The sequence below is a fragment of the Chiloscyllium punctatum genome, chromosome 14 (genome assembly GCF_047496795.1).
Source record: "Chiloscyllium punctatum isolate Juve2018m chromosome 14, sChiPun1.3, whole genome shotgun sequence".
NCBI lineage: Eukaryota > Metazoa > Chordata > Chondrichthyes > Orectolobiformes > Hemiscylliidae > Chiloscyllium > Chiloscyllium punctatum.
In genome coordinates, this window is record NC_092752.1 from 45,073,249 (window position 1) to 45,091,220 (window position 17,972).

General features: G+C 53.6%; 1 protein-coding gene across 1 annotated transcript in view; it reads left to right on the forward strand.

Moving 5' to 3' along the window:
- The window catches only part of LOC140485461 (acid-sensing ion channel 5-like), a 227,722-nt gene that overhangs the window by 150,945 nt on the left and 58,805 nt on the right, over nucleotides 1-17,972 (forward strand). Inside the window, exon 7 of the mRNA XM_072583664.1 lies at nucleotides 6,594-6,762. Coding sequence (XP_072439765.1) covers nucleotides 6,594-6,762 — 169 coding nt within the window. The remainder of the gene's footprint in view (nucleotides 1-6,593; nucleotides 6,763-17,972) is intronic.

A 17,972-nucleotide genomic window follows, 5' to 3' on the forward strand; every position in this document is an offset into this window, starting at 1 on the left:
ATACATTCTTGCAAGAACAGGTGTCTAATGAGTAGGCATCTCGATCTGAGGGTTACATTCTGATTTATGCAGTTCATCTGCGTCTCTCGGTCCTCCCCTTTCACCCCATTGGTTACTTTTGCTGTAGCGCGTCGCCTATCACAAGCTCTAGCTTCACCCCGCCTTTATCTAGCTTCTCTCTGCCTCTGTTTACTTCTCCCATTACTCTAAGCCTGTCGCCCCTTATTCTTAGTTATCTCATTCCTTATAGGTGACTATCCTGGCATAGTTTGCTGTCTTTGTGCGATCATCCTGCCAAACTAAAATCCCTCCTGCGACTGGCACACTATTCTCCTGTTACTGGTACATTCCGCTCCACGGTTGCTCTGCCCTATTAGTCATAGATAATTCTACCTGTTTTCGCTTCTCCTATTCTCCTTTGCCTTGTACATCCTGCTCCACGATTGCTCTGCCTTATTAGTCAGAGATAAGTCTACCTGTTTTCGCTTCACACTGTTTAGTATTTGCATGCGCAGCCTAATTTTATAATGTAAGCTTTTGCACAAGCAACACCTTATTCTGCACAATTTTAACCCTATACCTTACAGTCAGGTAGAAGGGATAAATTTAATTTGTTACAAATTCTGATTTTTATCCTATTCCATGGCTGGAAGACTGTATTGAGAAGGTGAGACAAACAACTTACATTTTGAAGCTGGACTTACTCAAGGGATATTCAAAGGCACCTTTATCCCAGACCACCAAGGACATTTCTGCTTTCATAACACTGAATGAGTTTTATCAGTTTAAAGTTATGCGATAAAAAATGCAATAGTACATTTCAAAGACTAATGAACAAAGTCATTTCGAGATTGTCCATTTGTGTGGTGTATATAGATGATCTGGCAATTTTTAGTTACACATCTACTGGAATAGTTTGACTGATTTGGTGATAAACCTAGTGAAGGGTGAGCTCACGAAAGCCCAAGTCACTTTCCTGGGCCATGTCATTGGACATGGACAGATTGCCCCATGAGATGTGAAAACAAAACTTGTTGGGGAGCTTCCTATATCCTCAATAAAGAGGGAAGCACAGCAATTCCTGGGACTGAGTACTTTTTAATCGAAACTTTGTACCAAATTTTAGCTACGCATTTGTTCCAATGACTCATTCATTGAAGAAGTACAGGTAATTTCCAGGTATAGAGGAATGTCAAAAGGCATTTGACTGCCTGAAATCTGTGTTAACCACAGCACCAGTGATAGCCACACCTATTTCAAAATGGCTATCGATGCAAGTGATGTGCGTGTAGGTGCTGTACACTTGCAAGAAGATGATGAGAAGGTAGAAAGAACTATCAAGTATTTTTTCAGAAAGTTGAATATTCATCAACGGAAATATTCTGTTGAGAAGAAGACCTTGAGTTTTCTATTGGCGTTGCGACATTTCCGCATTTATGTTGCCAGTAATGTTTAGTTAGTTTACTTAGTTAGTTTACTTACAGTGTGGAAACAGGCCCTTCGGCCCAACAAGTCCACACCGACCCGCTGAAGCGTAACCCACCCATACCCCTAACCTAACACTACAGGCAATTTAGCATGGCCAATTCACTTGACCTGCACATCTTTGGAGTGTGGGAGGAAACCGGAGCACCCGGAGGAAACCCACGCAGACACGGGGAGAATGTGCAAACTCCACACAGTCAGTCGCCTGAGTCGGGAATTGAACCCAGGTCTCTGGTGCTGTGAGGCAGCAGTGCTAACCACTGAGCCACCGTGCCGCCCCAATTGTATCTGAGACAATTGCATATACTAACCATATCTCCTTAATGTTTTTGGAGACATTTAAAAATAAAACTATCAGACTGCTTATATAGAGTTTACTGTCACAGCGATTGTAGCAAGTGAAATTTAAACATGTGGCAAGATGATAAATTTAATTGCTGATGTATGATCATGACTTTGATGTCATACGGGTTTCGTGGGAAAACAGCTTAGGACTCTTAAATCATGAGGGCTCCCATCTGGATCATCCCCAGGCTCTGTAATAATATGGATCATATTAATATAACTTGTATGTAATTGCTACCCTGGAATACACCACATCTTATTAAACACAAAAGCTGGTCATGTTCGACTATCAAGTGGTTTTCCTCTACCACAATAAACTAAGCAGGTCCTGGAGATTACTGCCAGGAAAGAGGATGGTGGATGAAAATCTACCTAAGAGTGCACAATAGTACAAAGAGCTCCTATAACATGGAGTGGTCTTACAATACAATAGTAAGCGGTGTTGATTCTCTTTAGCTACCTTCTCCAACACTGGTAGTGATAGAAGTCTGAAGATTTCTTCAGGCACTGATTTCAGAAGGTTGCTTGTGGAGACAGTCAGCAGCTGACAAACCCTACAGAAAACAACTTTATGGCAAGATTCAAAAGGCAATATCCACAGTCAATAGAAAAGCATTTTAGATTTAATAAGAGATGCGCAGCATCAGGACAGTTTAGACTTCCTTGGAGCTAGATTAATTGTTAATCCAAGGCAGTTACAGATTGCATTGGTTACCAATAATCAGTGAAAAGAGCCTTGAGTCAGCGTTCGTCCAGAGAGCACAGAACCAGGGAGTAAAGTTACATCCCTGTTAGACAAGGGGAAACGTTAAAATAATTTACAGACTGAGAAAATTAAAAGTAAGGGATGTACTTATAAGTTTTATTGACCTTTGCTCCCATAGTGGGCAGGCGCCAAGAACAACAGCTACTGAGAGGGAAATCAACGCTATAAAAACAATTTAAAGTGCAGTCATAGACCTGGAAAAATCACAAGGCCAAAATTAAAACAATAAAGGGGCATTTTAGAGACTAAGTAGACAAAGTGTAAACAGAAGAAGAAAATTAGGAGAGTATTGAGGTTGTAGATAAAGTGGAAGATCCATTATTTCAATGACAATAAAGGTAGGAAACATTTAGATGAACTGCAGGGAAAGAGAATCATCGGAAATACCATGACATTTATCTGGGTATGCAGCCACAGAAGTCAATCAATGAAGTCATTTAGGAACTGCAAATAATTTATTAAGGCCATGATCAGCAGGATTCATCCAGAGAAATCAAAGAAAATATGCAAATCCTCCATTTTCCTCATGGAAGGCTTCCATTTTACTTGAAGAAGACTATAAGAACTTTCCAATACAGCAGTATCCAGCAGTCACATTGACTAAACTGCAAACCTAAAAGCCTGAAATTAAAACAAGGAAAATAAATAATCACATTAGGAAGACATGGCATCAACAATAATATTATCAAATAGATTTGATTGCAGTGTCGGCCAATTTGAGCACAGAGGTGGATATCTTGGAGTCACATTTCTTAAGGTACAACATAGCTTCCAAATCAGATATGAAATCAGAAGCTGAGCAAGTTACAACAAACAATTGGGGGCAATTGGGGGCACGGTATACTTGGTCATTTTTTATGATTCAAGAAGAACTGAAATCCTTTGACAATTACTTCAGTCTCAGAATATTTTAAATATTTTACAGAGCAAATTTAACAGAGGAATTTAGCAACCATAGATCTCAACTGATTACTGGAAAAATTTGCAAATGACAATTATTGGTGAAGTTGCTGATGAGCCCTTGTCAGATTTATAGTAAAATGAAGATTTGACTTGAGTGAAAACCATTCCAGTCATAAGTGAAACTGAATTCTAAAGCAATATGGAGCTATTCTAAGAGGACACGGTCAACTTGATTGTAGGACATCAGAGTTCTTTCAATTCTTCTGGTATAAAATCACAAAATAAGTACAAGCGAAACCAGTCTGGCAAGTATGGCAGACACTAAATACAAGCAGCTTGGCAGACACCAAATAATAGGAGACATTATCAATGGTTTGGAAGAAGAAGAGTCAAAAAGAGTGGTGCTGGAAAAGCACAGCAGGGAGAGTTTATGTTTTGGGCATAAACTCTTCATCAGGAATATCAAACAAGAAATCGCACAGGCACAGTAAAGGCCTACCTAGTCTTAGTAATACCAATAATCTGTCAAACACAAGTCATTTTTAGAAAATGTACCAAAAGAAAACAGTCACAGATTTGAAAAATGACAAATTATGACTCACACAAAGGAGTTCATAAAGTAGATCAGGCTACAATAAATGAAAAGACAAGATATTTCAAGTCAAATAAGTGATCCAAAAGTCAAATGTCTTTGGAAAAAAAGACATTTATGTCAATAAATGGCTCACTAATTTTAAGCTTGATAAAGTGGGAGGTGGGGAGACGGAGGTGTCAACATATTGTCAGGTGATGCATCGTGGTTGAAGAAACAATGTCTGCAGCCAACAGCAGTGCAACTACATGGTTCAGGAGATCTAACATTTAAGGTCAAAAGTTTGCAATCAGCAACTCTTTAACACAAGGGGCATCAAATAGAGAATACTTTCACAATCAAGGCTTCTCGTTTTTGAGTATCAATATGTATTTTGACCTTAATCATCTTCCAACGGCAGAAAGAGTCATAGAGTCAAACAAGTTAAAGTGAATAAATGGTCAGTGCAGAATCACTCAGGAAATACCAGGTCAAAGAAGTTTAGTTACTGAACAGCCAAACAAGAAACAATTGGTCAAAGGGCAACTGGCAAAGTTTGTAAAGGGATCCCGATATTCATGGTAGAAAGCAAAAAGAACACAGGCCACTGAACTTAGCTAGATTGGCATAAGAAACTTCTGTCCTACTGTAAGCAAGATGGAAACCTGCAACTGTACATGGTTACCAGAACTGCAAGAATAAGCAAGGTCTGTGAGAGAACATAAGCAACCAAATGGTCAGGTAGCACTATACCCTATGTGAGCTCGTGGATAAATTTTGAACTGATGCAACACAGCTTGTTGAACAAGTATTAATGAATACAACTATTATCTAATATTACTACTGAACAGCAATATCAGATTCAAAAGTGATTTGGAAGACATACGTTCACAAACAAGGAAATGAAATTCTTTCTTCCCAAGAAAAATCCGAAGACCCAATGTTAAAGCATCCAAGTTATGCAGCTGATAGTGGGTACTGCAGATGTTGAAGATTAGAGTCAAGATTAGAGTAGTGCTGGAAAAGTCAGCATCTGAGGAGCAGAAAAATCAATGTTTCAGGCAAAAACCCTTCACTTTTGCCTGAAACATTGATTTTCCTGCTCCTCGGATGCTGCCTGACCTGCTGTGCTTTTCCAGCGCTACTCTAATCTTGACTTCAAATTAAGCAGCAAGTTGAAGAAAAGATTCTCTGCAGTTTCAGCACAGATTTACCAGCAGATTGAAAACAATATTCTGCTAAAGCAGATAGAAGATGTGATCCATACAACTCTGTGGAAGCTACTGCTAAGAGGAGATGGCCAAGATGAAATTGCCTGGTTCAGAGATCCAGGAAACCACAAAAATAAAGTGCCTATTTCAGTATCCCAGTCATTCTCTATGAAGAAAATTCATAAAATTAAAATTATTTCAGATGTTACATAAAGGAAATACATCCTGCACAAAGGAAATCCAAGCAATTAAATGTCTTCCTGTTTAAATGAAATTTCAGACTTCACAGTGTCAGGAACAAAATCTAAGTTAACAGCCTTCAACATTGTTACCTTTGATATTGCAAATTCAAAGGGAGAGAAACCTCTAAGCAGCCTAAATTTGTGAAGTCAGAGATTTGGGGAAGATGCGATAATGGTAAAGTTAATTACATCCATACATGAATAAATATTCATAAAAGGAGGAAAATGACTTGTGCTCAAAATTAAAGATCACTCTTCTAATATTTTGTTGTTTGGAGAATCTTGTTAAGTAAATATCCTAATGAGTAAGCAAATGTACTTTTCTAAGTTAAAAATCACACAACATCAGGTTATAGACCAACAGGTTTAATTGGAAGCACACTAGCTTTCGGAGCGACGCTCCTTCATCAGGTGATTTTTAACTTAGTACACCCCAGTCCAACACCGGCATTTCCAAATCAGTACTTTTCTAATTTATTTAAGTTTTAATGAAAGTATCAGGGATTTATTATCCAATACTTGACCATTTTGATCAAAGAGATGCTATGCACTTTCTTCTCAAATGGAACTAAAATTGAATTTTTGAAGAAAAGCAATACTTTGAATCAGCAAAGTAATAGGGATTAAGGAAGCCTATTCAATACTTGACCAAGATTTGATGGCTTGCAATAGGAAGTTGCCTTTTGAAGTCCCAAATAATGAAATGAGACTTGGGACGAACTATGTGATTGTCTAGCCTCAGTCTTTTAACACTGAGCATGTTTTTTTTTCCAGTTAATATGCTTTCTGTAGCAAGTGCAGTGGTGCAGTGAGAGCTGCTCCAAGGACAGTTTCAGCATAAACCTTCAGAATAAACCTGGGCTAAATTTTCTTTTGTGACTAAGTTCAAATATTTAGCTTTGGCAAATTGAGATTTGAGATTTCATCTTTCATATAATAGCATATTTTTAAAAAGTTGAACACAGCTTAAAAACGTTTTTGAACAAATTTGAAGCAATTTGAATTTTGTGTTATGAATATCAGCAACTCATTAAAAATAAACATTTTGCCATATCTCTTTTATATTCAAGATTATATTGAAAAAAAGGGACTTTGCAAAGCAGGTGCACACAGTTTCAACTGTCCAGTTCCATGTGAAGAGATCAAATACTCTACTGTTGTGTCTTACTCAACTTTTCCAAGTCTCAAGGGATTGAAGTTTCTGAGTAAAAAATTTCAGAAAAGCAAACAGTATATCAGGTGAGTAATGTTGCCTTTTTGTAATTAGATTAAAAATGACAATGCAAATAGGTAAAGCTTTCAGCTAGATGTCCACATCAAAGCTTGAAAATTGTAAAAGGGTACATACATGGACTCTCGGGTGATGTACACTGATAATAGTTATCTTTTGAATCTGTATCAAAAAAATATTATAATCATCTCAATTACTGAGGAACCTTGATTATCTGAACGAGGTGGGCAGGCATTATTTCATTCAGATAATTGATTACGCAGTTAATCGATTCAATGCCTTTCCTCTGGGGCTCAGAGTTTTCTATTAAGTTTGCTCCCTGTTCAGGAGGCTACAAGCACGGCGTGTGCGAGCCCTCAGCCGCCCTCAACACCGTCCCCCAACCACACCCCAAAACCCATCCAACACCGCCCTCCACCTACCCCCCAAACCCCATCCAACACCGCCTTCCAACCACCCCCCAAACCCCATCCAACACCGCCCTCCATCCACCCCCCAAACCCCATACAACACCACCCTCCCCCACCCACCCACCAAACCCCATCCAACACCACCCTCCCCCACCCATACCCCAAACCCCATCCAACACCACCCTCCCCGCCCACACCCCCAAACCCCATCCAACACCACCCCCACACACCCCCCAAACCACATCCAACACCGCCCCCACACATCCCCCAAACCCCATCCAACACCACCCTCCCCCACCCACCCACCAAACCCCATCCAACACCACCCTCCCCGCCCACACCCCCAAACCCCATCCAACACCACCCTCCACGCCCACACCCCCAAACCCCATCCAACACCGCCCTTACCCGCCACCCTTACCCGCCACCCCAAACCTCATCAAACACTGCCCTCCAACCCACTCCTTAAACCCCGTCCAACAGCTCCCTCCCCACCCACCCCACAAACGCCATCCAACACTGCCATCCCCCGCCACCCCCCAAACCTAATCCAACACCGCCCTCACCCACCCACACCCCAAACCCCGTCCATCACCATCCTCCCCCACCCATACCCCAAACTCCATCCAACACTGCCCTCCCCCAACCACCCCCAAACCCCATCCAACACCTCCCTCCCCCACCCACACCCCTAACCCCGTCCAACACCGCCCTCCCCTCCCATCCCCCAAACCCCATCCAAGACCGCCCTCCCCCGCCCACTCCCCAAACCCCATCCAACACCGCCACCCCCCAAACCTCATCCAACACCGCCTGCCCACACCCACCCCCCAGACCCCATCCAACACCACCTTCCCCACCCACACCCCAAACCCCATCCAACACCGCCCTCACCGCCACTCCCCAAACCCCATCAACACCTCCCTCCCCAACCAACACCCCTAACTCTGTCCAACACGGCCCTACCCCCGCCACCCCCAAACCTAATCCAACACCGCCCTCACCCACCCACACCCCAAACCCCGTCCATCACCATCCTCCCCCACCCATACCCCAAACTCCATCCAACACTGCCCTCCCCCACCCACCCCCAAACCCCATCCAACACCTCCCTCCCCCACCCACTCCCCAAACCCCATCAACACTGCCCTCCCCCACCCACCCCCAAACCCCATCCAACACCTCCCTCCCTCACCCACACCCCTAACCCCATCCAACACCACCCTCCCCCACCCATCCCCCAAACCCCATCCAAGACCGCCCTCACCCACCCATACCCAAACCCCGTCCATCACCATCCTCCCCCACCCATACCCCAAACTCCATCCAACACTGCCCTCCCCCACCCACCCCCAAACCCCATCCAACACCTCCCTCCCCCACCCACACCCCAAACCCCCTCCAACAGCGCCCACCCACACCCACCCCCCAAACCCCATCCAACACTGCCCTCCCCTGCCACCCCCAAACCCCATCCAACAAGGCCCTCCCCCATCCACCCCCCAAACCCCGTCCAACACCGCCCTCCCCTGCTCACCCCGCAAACCCAAACCAATACTGCCCTCTCCCACCCACACCCCAAACCCCATCCAACACCGCCCTCCCCCACCCACCCACCAAACCCCGTCAAACACCACCCTCCCCGCCACCCCCCAAACCCTGTCCAACACCACCCTCCCCCAACCACCCCCCAAACCCCGTCAAACGCCGCCCTCCCCGCCACCCCCCAAATGCCATCCAACACCGCCCTCTCCTGCCACCCCCCAAATCCCGTCCAACACCGCCCTCCCCTGCCCACCCCCCAAACCCCATCCAACACTGCCGTCACCGCACACTCCCCAAATCCCATCCATCACCGCCCACACCGCCACTCCCCAAACCCCATCAACACCGCCCTTCCCGCCACTCCCCAAACCCCATCCAACACCTCCCTCCCCCACCAACACCCCTAACTCTGTCCAACACGGCCCTACCCCCGCCACCCCCCAAACCTAATCCAACACCGCCCTCACCCACCCACACCCCAAACCCCGTCCATCACCATCCTCCCCCACCCACCCCCAAACCCCATCCAACACCTCCCTCCCCCACCCACACCCCTAACCCCGTCCAACACCGCCCGCCCACACCCACCCCCCAAACCCCATCCAACACCACCTTGCCCGCCCACACCCCAAACCCCATCCAACACCGCCCTCCACCCACCCCCCCAAACCCCATCCAACACCGCCCTCCCACACCCACACCCCAAACTCCATCCAACAACGGCCTCACTCGCCATCCCCCAAACCCCATCCAACACTGCCCCCATCCACCACCCAAACCCCGTCCAACAGCGCACTTCCCCACCCAGCCACAAATGCTGTCCAACACCGCGCTCCCCCAACCCCAAACCCCATCCAACACAACCTTCCCCGCCCACACCCCAAACCCCATCCAACACCGCACTCCACCCACCCCCCAAACCCCATCCAACACCACCCTCCCACACCCACACCCCAAACTCCATCCAACACCGGCCTCACCCGCCACCCCCCAACTCCATCCAACATTGCCCCAATCGAACCCCCAAACCCCCTCCAACAGCGCCCTTCCCCACCCACCCCACAAACCCCATCCAACACCACGCTCCCCCACCACCCCAAACCCCATCCAACACCGCCCTCCCCCACCCACTCCGCAAACCCCATCGAACACCGCCCTCCGCCACCCATCCCCCAAACCCCATCCAACACTGCCCTCCCCTGCCACCCTCAAACCCCATCCAACAAGGCCCTCCCCCAGCCACCCCCCAAACCCTGTCCAACACCGCCCTCCCCTGCTCACCCCGCAAACCCAAACCAATACTGCCCTCTCCCACCCACACCCCAAACCCTGTCCAACACCACCCTCCCACACCCACACCCCAAACTCCATCCAACACCGGCCTCACCTGCCACCCCCCCAACTCCATCCAACACTGCCCCAATCGAACCCACAAACCCCCTCCAACAGCGCCCTTCCCCACCCACCCCACAAACCCCATCCAACACCACGCTCCCCCACCACCCCAAACCCCATGCAACACTGCCCTCCCCTGCCACCCTCAAACCCCATCCAACACTGCCCTCCCCTGCCACCCCCAAACCCCATCCAACAAGGCCCTCCCCCAGCCACCCCCCAAACCCCGTCCAACACCGCCCTCCCCTGCTCACCCCGCAAACCCAAACCAATACTGCCCTCTCCCACCTACACCCCAAACCCCATCCAACACCGCCCTCCCCCACCCACCCACCAAACCCCGTCAAACACCACCCTCCCCGCCACCCCCCAAACCCTGTCCAACACTACCCTCCCCCAACCACCCCCCAAACCCCATCAAACGCCGCCCTCCCCGCCACCCCCCAAATGCCATCCAACACCGCCCTCTCCTGCCACTCCCCAAATCCCGTCCAACACCGCCCTCCCCTGCCCACCCCCCAAACCCCATCCAACACTGCCGTCACCGCACACTCCCCAAATCCCATCCATCACCGCCCACACCGCCACTCCCCAAACCCCATCAACACCGCCCTTCCCGCCACTCCCCAAACCCCATCCAACACCTCCCTCCCCCACCAACACCCCTAACTCTGTCCAACACGGCCCTACCCCCGCCACCCCCCAAACCTAATCCAACACCGCCCTCACCCACCCACACCCCAAACCCCGTCCATCACCATCCTCCCCCACCCACCCCCAAACCCCATCCAACACCTCCCTCCCCCACCCACACCCCTAACCCCGTCCAACACCGCCCGCCCACACCCACCCCCCAAACCCCATCCAACACCACCTTCCCCGCCCACACCCCAAACCCCATCCAACACCGCCCTCCACCCACCCCCCCAAACCCCATCCAACACCGCCCTCCCACACCCACACCCCAAACTCCTTCCAACAACGGCCTCACTCGCCATCCCCCAAACCCCATCCAACACTGCCCCCATCCACCACCCAAACCCCGTCCAACAGCACACTTCCCCACCCAGCCACAAACGCTGTCCAACACCGCGCTCCCCCAACCCCAAACCCCATCCAACACAACCTTCCCCGCCCACACCCCAAACCCCATCCAACACCGCCCTCCACCCACCCCCCAAACCCCATCCAACACCACTCTCCCACACCCACACCCCAAACTCCATCCAACACCGGCCTCACCCGCCACCCCCCAACTCCATCCAACATTGCCCCAATCGAACCCCCAAACCCCCTCCAACAGCGCCCTTCCCCACCCACCCCACAAACCCCATCCAACACCACGCTCCCCCACCACCCCAAACCCCATCCAACACCGCCCTCCCCCACCCACTCCGCAAACCCCATCGAACACCGCCCTCCGCCACCCATCCCCCAAACCCCATCCAACACTGCCCTCCCCTGCCACCCTCAAACCCCATCCAACAAGGCCCTCCCCCAGCCACCCCCCAAACCCCGTCCAACACCGCCCTCCCCTGCTCACCCCGCAAACCCAAACCAATACTGCCCTCTCCCACCCACACCCCAAACCCTGTCCAACACCGCCCTCCCCCACCCACCCACCAAACCCCGTCAAACACCACCCTCCCCGCCACCCCCCAAACCCTGTCCCACACCGCCCTCCCCCACCCCCCCCAAACCCAGTCCAACACCGCCCTCCCCTGCCCACCCCCCAAACCCCGTCCAACACCACCCTCCCCACCACTCCCCAAACCCCATCCAACACCGCCCTCCCCGACCCATACCCCAAACTCCATCCAACACTGCCCTCCCCCACCCACCCCCCAAACCCCATTCAACACCTCCCTCCCCCACCCACACCCCTAACTCTGTCCAACACAGCCCTCCCCCACCCACCCCCCAAACCCCATACAAGACCGCCCTCCCCTATCCACTCCCCAAACCCCGTCCAACACCGCCCTCTCCTGCCCACCCCCAAACCCCGTCCAACACTGCCCACCCCACCACCCCCAAACCCCTTCTAACACCTCCCTCCTCCCCACCCCAAACCCCGTCCAACACCGCCCTCCCCGACCCACATGCCAAACCCCATCCAACACTGCCCTCCCCCACCCACCCCCAAACCCCATCCAACACCGCTCTCCCCCACCCACACCCCAAACCCCATCCAACACCTCCCTCCCCCGCCACCCCAAACGCCATCCAACACCTCCCTCCCCCGCCACCCCCAAACCCCGTCCAACAACGCTCTCCCCCACCCACCCCCAAACCCCATCCAACACCGCCTTCCCCCGTCCACTCCCCAAACCCTGTCCAACACAGCCCTCCCCCACCCACCCCAAACACAATTCAACACCTCCCTCCCCCACCCACACCCCTAACCCTGTCCAACACCACCCTCTCCCACCCATCCCCCAAACCCCATCCAAGACCGCCCTCCCCCGCCCACTCCCCAAACCTCATCCAACACCGCCGCCCCCCAAACCTCATCCAACACCGCCCTCCCCGCCCACACCCCAAACTCCATCCAACACCGGCCTCACCCGCCAATCCCCAACTCCATCCAACACTGCACCAATCGAACCCCCAAACCCCCTCCAACAGCGCCCTTCCCCACCCACCCCACAAACCCCATCCAACACCACGCTCCCAAACCCCATCCAACAACGCCCTCCCCCACCCACTCCGCAAACCCCATCGAACACCGCCCTCCCCCACCCATCCCCCAAACCCCATCCAACACTGCCCTCCCCTGCCACCCCCAAACCCCATCCAACAAGGCCCTCCCCCAGCCACCCCCTAAACCCCGTCCAACACCGCCCTCCCCTGCTCACCCCGCAAACCCAAACCAATACTGCCCTCCCCCACCCACCCACCAAACCCCGTCCAACACCGCCCTCCCCCACCCACCCACCAAACCCCGTCAAACACCACCCTCCCTGCCACCCCCCAAACCCCGTCCAACACAACCCTCCCCGCCACTCCCCAAACCCCATCCAATACCTCCCGCCCCCGCCCACCCTCAAACCCCATCCAACACCGCCCTCCCCCACCCATACCCCAAACTCCATCCAACACTGCCCTCCCGCACCCACCCCCCAAACCCCATTCAACACCTCCCTCCCCCACCCACACCCCTAACTCTGTCCAACATGGCCCTCCCCCACCCGCCCCCCAAACCCCATACAAGACCGCCCTCCCCTATCCACTCCCCAAACCCCGTCCAACACCACCATCCCCGCCACCCGCAAACCCCATCCAACATTGCCCTCCCCGCCACCCCCAAACCCCTTCTAACACCTCCCTCCCCGCCACTGCCAAACCCATCAAACACCGCCCTCCCTGCCACCCCCAAACCCCATCCAACACTGCCCTCCCCCACCCACCCCCAAACCCCATCCAACACAGCCCTCTCCTGCCCACCCCCAAACCGCGTCCAACACCGCTCTCCCCCACCCACACCCCAAACCCCATCCAACACTGTCCTCCCCGCCCACCCCCAAACCCCATCCAACACCTCCCTCCCCCACCACCCCAAACACCATCCAACACCTCCCTCCCCCGCCACCCCCAAACCCCGTCCAACACTGCTCTCCCCCACCCACACCCCAAACCACATCCAACACTGCCCTCCCCGCCCACCCCCAAACACCATCCAACACCTCCCTCCCCCGCCACCCCCAAACCCCCGTCCAACACCACCCTCCCTGCCACCCCCAAACCCCATCCAGCACCGCCCTCCCCGACCCACACGCCAAACCCCATCCAACACCTCCCTCCCCCACCCACCCCCAAACCCCATCCAACACCGCCCTTCCCGGCCCACCCCCAAACCCCATCCAACACAGCCCTTCCCCGCCCATACACCCAAACCCCATCCAACTCTGCCCTCCCCGCCCACCCCCAAACCCCATCCAACACAGCCCTTCCCCGCCCATACCCCAAACCCCATCCAACTCTGCCCTCCCCGCCCACCCCCAAACCCCATCCAACACCGCCCTTCCCGGCCCACCCCCAAACCCCATCCAACACAGCCCTTCCCCGCCCATACCCCAAACCCCATCCAGCACCGCCCTCCCCGACCCACACGCCAAACCCCATCCAACACCTCCCTCCCCCACCCACCCCCAAACCCCATCCAACACCGCCCTTCCCGGCCCACCCCCAAACCCCATCCAACACAGCCCTTCCCCGCCCATACCCCAAACCCCATCCAACACCGCCCTTCCCGGCCCACCCCCAAACCCCGTCCAACACAGCCCTACCCCGCCCATACCCCAAACCCCATCCAACACTGCCCTCCCCGCCCACCCCCAAACCCCATCCAACACAGCCCTTCCCCGCCCACACCCCAAACCACATCCAACACTGCTCTCCCTTACTCACCCCCCAAACCCCATCCAACACCGCCCTCCCCCACCTCCCCCAAACCCCGTCCAACTCCGCCCTCCCCCACCACCCCCCAAACCCCATCCAACACTGCCCACCCATGCCCACCCCCAAACCCCATCCAACACCACCCTCCCCGCCACCCCCAAACCCCGTCCAACACTGCCCTCCGCCACCCACACCCCAAACCCCACCCAAAACCGCCCTCCCCTGCCCACCCCCCAAACCCCGTCAAACACCGCTCTCCCCGCCATTCCCGAAACCTCATCCAACACCACCTGCCCCCGCCCACCCCCCAAACCCCGTCAAACACTGCCCTCCACCACCCACCCCCCAAACCCCGTCCAACACCGCCCTCCCCTGCCCACCCCCCAAACCCCATCCAACACTGCCCTCACCGCCACACCCCAAACCCCATCCAACACCGCCCTCCCCCATCCATACCCCAAACTCCATCCAACACTGCCCTCCCCCACCCACCACCCAAACCCCATCCAACACCTCCCTCCCCCACCCACACCACTAACTCTGTCCAACACGGCGCTCCCCCAACCACCCCCCAAACCCCATCCAACACTGCCCTCCCCGCCACCCCCAAACCCCGTCTAACACCTCCCTCCCCCGCCACCCCAAACCCTGTCCAACACTGCCCTCCCTGCCACCCCAAACCCCGTCAAAGACCGCCCTCCCCGACCCACATGCCAAACCCCATCCAACACTGCCCTCCCCCGCCCACCCCCAAGCCCCATCCAATGCCGCCATCCCCTGCCCACCCCCCAAACCCCGTCCAACACCACCATCCCCCACCCACCCCCCAAACCCCGTCCAACTCCGCCCTCCCCGCCACCCCCCAAACCCCATCCAACACCACCCGCCCACACCCACACCCCAAACCCCATCCAACACCGCCCTCCCCCGCCAACCCCAAACCCCGGCCAACACCGCCCTCCCTGCCATCCTCAAACCCCGTCCGACACCGCCTTGCCCCACCCACACCCCAAAACGCATCCAACACTGCCCTCCCCTACCCACCCCCCAAACCCCGTCCAACACTGCCCTCCCCCGCCACCCCTAAACCCCGTCCAACTCCACCCTCCCCACCACCCCCAAACCCTATCCAACACCGCCCACCCATGCCCACCCCCAAACCCTGTCCAACACTGCCCTCTCTGCCACCCCCAAACCCCGTCCAACACTGCCCTCCCCCACCCACACCCCAAACCCCATCCAACACTGCCCTCACCCACCCACCCCCCAAACCCCATCCAAAACCGCCCTCCCCTGCTCACCCCGCAAACCCCATCCAACGCCACCCTCCCCGCCACTCCCCAAACCCCATCCATCACCGCCTGCCCCCACCCACCCCCAAACCCCATCAAACACCGCCCTCCCCACCCACCCCCAAACCACGTTCAACACCACCCTCCCCGCCACTCCCCAAACCCCATCCAACACAGCCTGCCCCCGCCCACTCCCCAAACCCCATCAAACACCGCCCTCCCCGCCACCCCCAAATGCCATCCAACCCCACCCTCCACTGCCCACCCCCCAAACCCCGTCCAGCACTGCCCTCCCCGCCACTCCCCAAACCCCATCCAACACCGTCCTCCCCGTCACTCCCCAAACCCCATCCAACACCTCCCTCTCCCACCCACCTCCCAAACCCCATCCAACACTGCCCTCCCCCACCCATACCCCAAACTCCATCCAACACTGCCCTCCCCCACCCACCCCCCAAACCCCATCCAACACCTCCCTCCCCCACCCACACCCCGAACTCTGTCCAACACGACCCCCCCCAACCCCCCAAACCCCATCCAAGACCGCCCTCCCAGCCCACTCCCCAAACCCCATCCAACATTGCCCTCCCCGCCACCCCCAAACGCCATCTAACACCTCCTTCCCCGCCACCCCCAAACCCCGTTCAACACCGCCCTCTCTGCCACCCCAAACCCCGTCCAACACTGCCCTCCCCGACCCACACGCCAAACCCCATCCAACACTGCCCTCCCCCACCCACCCCCAAACCCCATCCAACATCGCCCTCACCTGCCCACCCCAAACCCCATCCAACACCGCCCTCCCCCACCCACACCCCAAACCTCATCCAACACTGCCCTCCCCGCCCACCCCCAAACCCCATCCAACGCCACCCTTCACCGCCACCCCAAACCCCAACCAACACCACCCTCCCCTGCTGGCCCCCAAACCCCTGTCCAATACCACCCTCCCCTGCTGACCCCCAACCCCAAACTCCGTCCAACACCGCCCCCGCCCACCCCAAACCCCATCCAACACCGCACCCCCCCGCCGTCGACCCCCAACCCAGTCCAACACCACCCCCCAAACTCAGTCAAACACTACCCCCCTGCCCATCCCAAGCCCCATCCAAAACCTCCCCCTGCCCGCTCCCCATCTGCCCCCAACACTACTGAAAGATAGCTAATATGCATCTACCTTTTAAGGGGTGGGGGAGGGACATAGAACATAGAACATAGAACAGTACAGCACAGAACAGGCCCTTCAGCCTACGATGTTGTGCTGACCACTGATCCTCATGTATGCACCCTCAAATTTCTGTGACCATATGTATGTCGAGGAGTCTCTTAAATGTCCCCAATGACCCTGCCTCCACAACTGCTGCTGGCAACACATTCCATGCTCTCACAACTCTCTGTGTAAAGAACCCGCCTCTGACATCCCCTCTATACTTTCCTCCAACCAGCTTAAAACTATGACCCCTCGTGCTAGTCATTTCTGCCCTGGGAAATAGTCTCTGGCTATCGACTCTATCTATGCCTCTCATTATCTTGTATACCTCAATTAGGTCCCCTCTTCTCCTCCTTTTCTCCAATGAAAAAAGTCCAAGCTCAGTCAACCTCTCCTCATAAGATAAGCCCTCCAGTCCAGGCAGCATCCTGGTAAACCTCCTCTGAATCCGCTCCAAAGCATCCACATCTTTCTTATAATAGGGTGACCAGAACTGGACGCAGATTCCAAGAAATGAACCGTGAAATTACAGGCCGGTGCTTCTCATGTCAGCGTTAAGGAAACTATTGGAGAGAATTCTGAAGAAATGAATTGATTCTAGTTAGTTAGTTGATGTAATTTGTATAGATTTTAGCAAAGTTTTTTGTCCAGATCCCAAATGGAAGACTGATTGAGAAGGTTAAAGCACATGGAATGGAGGGAAACTTATTAAGATGGATGGGAAAACTGGCTTGTGTCAAACTGTATCACAAAGGTCAGTACTGAGGATTCTCATTGTTTGTTGTGCACATGCATGATATGGTGAAAATATGGGGAGACTGTTCAGCAAATCTGCTGAAGACACCAAGATTGGTTGAATGGTTAACAATGAGGAAGATGTTTGTAGGTTATAGCGAGATATAGATGGGTTGGTCAGATGGGCAGAACAGTGGCAGATGGCATTTAAACCTGATAAGTGTGAGGTGATG